The 6907-nt window shown below is 34.0% G+C and overlaps 1 protein-coding gene across 1 annotated transcript; it reads right to left on the bottom strand.

Annotated features, from left to right (window-relative positions):
- Positions 1–1871: 1871 nt before the first annotated feature.
- LOC21398323 lies at positions 1872–4302 on the bottom strand. The gene is made up of 4 exons (XM_010111426.2): positions 4041–4302; positions 3554–3657; positions 3292–3389; positions 1872–2149 (listed from the first exon to the last, which is right to left on the bottom strand). The coding sequence occupies exons 1-4, from the start codon at positions 4213–4215 to the stop codon at positions 2008–2010; spliced, it is 519 nt and encodes a 172-aa protein (XP_010109728.1). The 5' UTR covers positions 4216–4302; the 3' UTR covers positions 1872–2007.
- Positions 4303–6907: the final 2605 nt, after the last annotated feature.

Here is a 6907-nt window from a genome sequence, read left to right on the forward strand (position 1 = left end):
CATTTTATTTTCATTAAAAGTGTTATAATTAGGATCTAAGATATTGAAGAGGGAAAACTAGTCCTTTCGAATTGGCATCTTGCGTTTGAGAGTAAAAGCTTAAGCAGTTTTGGATTGTTTGTGTGGTGGAGTCGTACTTCTGAGCTACAGGCTCTGACACATCATTTTGTATGTTGTGTTTCATCGTTAGTTTGTTGAAAAAATTACCCCACTTTTTTCTCCTCCTGGGCTTTGTGGTGGTAAAAGCTGCTGCTGCAATTTTGAAATTAATTTCATTGAGACGTGGATGAACACAAAGACTATTGTGTGTGTGATTACGAGTTATTGGTTATTCACATGGGACGTCGTACGGTTCTGCTCTATTACCCAGCGTTACAGGTTGAGACATAAAATAATGTTCAACTTAGATTTGATGATGTCATCTTTTCTCTTCTATCTCTTTCCTTTTGCAGATCTTTTTGTCCAGTATGGTGCAAGTTGCAGGGATGAGGTGTTCAGTCTAATTGTATGCAATGCAAGCCACCGCTACATTTGGGGCTTGTTATTCAAAACCAAAAATAAAATAAAATAAAATCGACTTCTTTTGAACAGAAAAATAATTGAAATGGCCAAGACATAAACAAACTATGTGCTCTGCAGTGATGAGGTAGAATGATTCAAATCCCGGTATGCATAACCACTCACTAAACATAGACTAATACAAACCATTTTTTTTTTTTTGTACAATACGAGATTGAATCTGTTATCTCCTTAAATTCCATCCCATCCGAACTCTCAATGCTACTAGACCAAGCGGTGTTGGGCCAAATACAAACCAATCTTACAAAATAGTCTCTACATAGTCTCTAGATCTGCATTTATCCATGACTCGTCACAGGGTTACGTAGGGTTATGTAAAAAGCATGTGTAGGCCAATATCCCACACGATCATTTGATCTTAGCCGAAAGGCATATCTGATATCCCATATCTATTATATCTAGAATGTGACAGGACATCAATAATTTGTATCCGATTTTGTTACAATTGTAGTTGGTTTTTTTCCTCCCTTCTCTTGTCCGCATTCTAAAACTAAGACCAAGAGTCCAAGACCATTGAATCTGCTTCACAAGTGTCGACATCCCAATTTCAACCAATGATAGCGATGTGCTGCATCTCTCATCCCAAAACGTGATAGATAATACACATTAAATGCAGCTTCAAAACATGGACCATATCGGCCGTCGGTAAAAACACATGCAAAGATTTTAAATTTATTGAGAGGATCTGATGTTCTCCATACTACATAAAAACATGAGGGGAGATTCAAATCTAGACGGTTGTCGGTGAGTCGGTGACCATTTCAAAACGGGACAAGAGAGGTAAATTGAGGAGTAAGGCATACTAAACCAGGACAGCAACTTAAGCCACAAAAAAATAAAATAAAAAAGGACAGCAACAACAATACAACAAGATTTGATGTGACCACAACATATGAATGTAATGCATATCTTGAGCTTTGGCTGTTCAATTTGAACGACACAGTACACACCAGAGTAGGGGTAACACTTGGTTGAGGTCTACTATACATAGGGCTATAGCATCAGTCCAAGAGCAAGCTGTCCATTTCTCCTTTTTACAACAACAAAAAAAAGCCAACTTAACCCAATTACCGCAGTAGTTCTACTTTTTCTCACTCCCATTTGTATTTCCTTTCAAAGCAAATGATAGGTTGGGGTTTTGTGATTTGGTATATCATATATGATGCAAGAAATTAAAGTGAGCCTATCTTCAAGAGGTCATAACTACCCTAGCATACACAAATAAGCAAGTTAACAAACTGCACAAAAAAAGTAGAGTTAGAGTAGATTTTTTTTTTTTTTTTTTATCTGCGCAAAATAAAACTGCACCCACAAGATTTATTTTTTTTTTTTTCCGTTTTGCCTTGTCAGATGGAAAGATTACAGAACCAGTTTTTGCTGCACATGCTCATAATTCTGTCGAAAAGAGATGCACAATAGCAATAAATGCTATGGAGTTGCAGGCGGTAAATTTGCTGGGTTCTTTGTCTCTGCCATCTCAACTTCACATGCAGTCCTATCTGTCGTTGATTTTCCATTTTCCAATGCCATCTCTTTGATTTTCACTCTTCTTATGGCTTGTAGCTCATACCTGGTAACAAGCAACAAATCACAAATCAATTATAAAACTCTCACATAAAATCACATCTAACTCGAATTAAAAACTCAAATTAGCGAACTAAACGGCCCTTAAATTTCTTCCCGTTTAAATTCCTCAATCACATAAAAGACATACCCCGTCTTCTTTCTTGTTACATAAGTAGAATGAAAGTTACATTATTTGCGGAAAACCTACACCAATGTCTTAATGGATGTGCTCGCACTTGATGACAAAAGGGCATATGGAGTCGAGCACTTTTATTCATCTCTATGGGTTAAAATTCTGCTACTCAACTCACTAGATTTAGAGGTGGACCAAACCTAATAAGATCTAAAATATACTATTTTGTGAGTGATTAGATTTTATGGGGATACATCATTTTTGAATGGAGTCATAGCTTGTCTTCAGATGAAGCTAGATTGAGAAGCTGGTGCATTTGATGCCTAGCAATCAGGTATCTAATAGACTAATACTATAGGCATTCTACTCAACGTACAAAGTAATGATGAGAAAATTATCGAACAAAAAAAAATGATGTCAAGCAGAAAAAGAGCTAGGCATCTTGTTTGGCAACGGGTTCGGTAAAGTTACACATTTTGGGCGTGTTGTGATCATCACAATTGCTGTGCTCTGCTCATTAGAGCTGTTTTTCAAGCAAAAGGTGACATAAGCCATTGAATATGTGCTTGCAAGGACAAACCTTTCCCATCAAAGGAATCGTTCTGTGGCTGTGCATATTCAAAATAGGTAAGAGCGTGCACAAAATAATTGGAGAATTTGAAAATAGGTAGATTATATCACACATGATACAACTTTTAGTGCTTAAAGTTTATTAAACCCAACAAAAATCTGGTATAGATTTTCATTAGAACTTTTTAGGTAGAAACTGTTATTTTACCTACTGGGATGAAATGCTGTTTTAACCATCGGAATATGTGAGTAGGAGCCGTTCTATATCCTATGCTCTATAAATTTTTTAAGTGAACACTTAAAAAATTAATTACGGTTAAAATAGCCGTTCTTATGATTAAATAAAATATCAGTCTCCACAGTAAGCATTCGTAAATTTTCATACCAACTATAGAATTCTCCACAAAATAATTAATGGAAAGTAGTCAAAGTGTCAAACTCACTCGGCCACATGACTCTTCACAAGCGAAAAATATATTTTCCAAAATTGCCTTTCCTTCAAGTAACGTGGGCAAAGCTTATATCTAAGATGTGCAATTTCCTGAAAGATCAGAAATCACCAGTCAAATACTATTATATGTCAAAGATTACTGTTAAAACAAAATTTAAGCTTCAAGAAACAATATAAAATAGATTCACAGACTAAACAAGCACAGAGAAATAATATTTTTTTTAAAAAGAGATAAAAAGAAATAATAACTGAACCTTCACTTTGGAGAGAATAAGGATCGCGTGTCGCTCCTGCCATTCTGAGAGATCATTCCGAACACTGCCTGAAGAATCATCACCACGTTTACCTCCCGAATCATCTGTACATTGTCAATTCTAAGAGTGATTTTAGTAAAATTTGCGTAGATTAAGATAATACCATACTTAATTTGCAAGTAAGCAAACAACGAGTAAGCCAATTACAGAGACAATCGATCTTAACGAAGAAGTTTTTGAGTTAAATAAGCAGCTTATATTATTTCCCGGCATCCAAACAGAGCACAGACAACGAATTAGATGAAAAATGAAATAAAACCTGTTTGGTTGCTGAGAATACACTGTTAGAAAGGGGAAAAATTCGCAAAAATTTTCAATCTGTAACCTAAGTTAATTTGAAATAGCCTTGCGAAAGTAACAAAACAGGAACAATAACAATTCTGAAGTGGCTTTCGAAATTTTCTCGGAAAATCAGCAAAATATTTACCTGCGGAAGGAAAATTCTTGAAGGTTTCTAAAGTGAAGGACTTGACGTAATTGATCAATTGCTCTGTAACTCCGAGTATGTCCTCGTCGTCTTGGACGCGTTGGTCCGAGAGACCTGGGTTTTTGGTCTTTTCAGTGTCCTTGAAAAAGCTGCGTCGGAACCACGAACCGTCCATGGGGCGCCGATCGTCTTCCCGTGAAACGAAGAAAGTGAAGAGAAAAGATCCCCTACGGAGTGCTAATCTGGTGCTTTTCGGCCTATCGTATTATGGAAGGGATACACGAATAAATGTTTGTTTGTTTATTTTATAAAAAGATTGAAGTAGATAAAGTAATATTCAGTTGTGAAATAATAACATGCGGTAAAATATTAAAAAAAAAACAGAATATGAAAATGATATTCTATTTTAACTCAATATATTTTTATTTATATTTTCATTAGAATTATGCACAATATTTTCATATGAGTAGTATGAGAAAGTTTGTGTAAAATAGTAGTTAAATGGTTATAATTCATACAAATTATTTATATATTTTTATCTGTATAACATAAAAAAGTTGGTGCAAAATGGTGAAAAAAATCGGTGAATAACTCATTTAAAAAAATAAATAAATAAACATAATAAATAATTAAAATTATGAAAAAAGAAATGATTTTAAATCACGCACGTGATCTATTTAAAATAACTAATATGTAAATTGTTTAAAAAAAGAAAGAAATGAAAGGGAAAAAAATGCATAAAAGAAACGTGTTAGAGTACGATGACATGAATTCTATTTGGTCTGGCCCAAAGAACTCGTGGTGCGACATATGTGGCAGAGCTTTAATAATGAAACTTTTTAGGGGTTTGTAGTGGTAGCGAAGAGATCTGGCCGATAGGCCCGTATGGACCTATTTTGTTTAATTTATTTTTTAATTTAATTTAACGTCATTTTATTTTATTTAGTATATTTTTTTAATTTAATTTGATCATTTATAGTATTTTTATCTAAGTCGTATCAAAAATTTCGTGCAAAATGGTGTTAGAGCGGATAAAATCGAACTACAAATCCATTATAAAGTAGTAATTAAATATAATAAATAATAATAATTAAAAATAATTTGGGATTTATCACATGACGTTCAATCTAAAAATTCAACGATTGCGATTGGTGCGTGAAACACACGCAGAAGAAGACGCGCGTCCAGAATGTAGCATAAGACAATGGTGTCAGCAAAACTAGAGGTGGGCCCTGCCACTTGCTTTATTCTTGTGAATCATAGTGCGGCACGTGGTTCAGCTGTCGGCCACAATAAGAGATGAACGAGATCGGTTGCTTCAGTTACACATGAGCACACTCTTCTTAACCATTAAACCATTGACACGTGGCTACGATTTTATCAGGCGGTCTGTATTCTGCCGCGTGGAGAGCACTTAAGAAGATACGCAATTGGGTTTCAACACGTGGTTTTTTCGCTGAATATCGCCCCACACAATCATTTTCCACCCGATAAAAAAATAAGTCGCCAGTATAAATGACTAAAAAGCACAACCAAAAACAGCTGAATAATATAGGAAACTGAGTGCAAAACGGTAAAATCAATACTAAAAGGACAAATGGACAGAAGGGACCGGGCACTGTTCAAAGAATAGTAACCCTTGTGCCTCCTTTAGTAGTATGTATAATATATGAAATTTAGATAAATGACTGTCTCATTTACTAACTTGTAAAAGATTTGAGCTTAATTGGCTAAATTAGTTGAATGTACTTTAAAAAAATTGACATTAGCGGGTATCGCAGTTGTCTGCCGGATACCGTATGTTGGGTATATTTGGTAGTGATTTTTAAAGTCCAAAATCAATTCTCTAGCCATCCACAGCTGAAATTTGTGTTTGGTAAAATCCATAAAAAGTGATTCTTAAAGAATTTTTGAAGAATTTACAGTCAAAATCAGAAGTAGCTTAAAGACAACTTTAACTTTTAGATTAAATGACCTTGAAGTATAATTAATGAAACTTTCATAATACTCATAATACCTCCAGAATCAATATTTGTATAATTACAGTTTACTAAATATTCAACTGCTTTTTATAATAATTTTTTTTTCAACACAACTAATAACAATTTTTTAAAATCTACAACACTACCAAACTAACTCATTATCTCAGTTGGATATTGATTTTGTGGTCGAGTACTGGCGAGTTTCTCAGTTGCATACTTATATCATGACTGGAGACTTATCAGTATTCTAAAAATATATTTAATATTCTAAATATAATGTGAAAATATGCCTGTGATATTCTCTATAACAGATTATAGGCACGTTCATTTCACCGATTCGAGTTTAGAATTTAAATTTTACTACAGTAAAAAGCTCTCAGAAACAGTCACATCTAACTTTTTTTTTACTACAGTAAAAAACTCTTACATAAAATCATATATTAACTCAAATTAAAAATTCAAATCAACGAACTAAACAGATCATATGTCTCTCAATCTAAACCAACAACCTGCATTGTGTCTGTAAAGTCCCCGAGTAGATGACCAGGTCTAATTTACACGTAAGGACCTTAGTCTACAATTGAATTTTTATGGGATTTTGGGCCCAATTTTCTAAAGACGCCGCACTCATAGACATATCCATTATACGTGTGAACTTTCTGCCTGTTATTGTTAGGGAGAATTACGAAAATAACATATTTAGTAGAATTTTTAGTAAATTATAATATAATTTAATATTTTAAGTTTTAAATGTTATTAAAAACTAAAAAATATTATCCAGTTTTGGCGACACGCGACCGGCTCTTATGATCGTTTTTTGGCGGTTGTCTCCGGTAAACATTTTTTGACGACAGGTAAATATTATATTTATAAATAATTATTATA

The sequence above is a fragment of the Morus notabilis genome, unplaced genomic scaffold (genome assembly GCF_000414095.1).
Source record: "Morus notabilis unplaced genomic scaffold, ASM41409v2 Scaffold1032, whole genome shotgun sequence".
Lineage (NCBI taxonomy): Eukaryota > Viridiplantae > Streptophyta > Magnoliopsida > Rosales > Moraceae > Morus > Morus notabilis.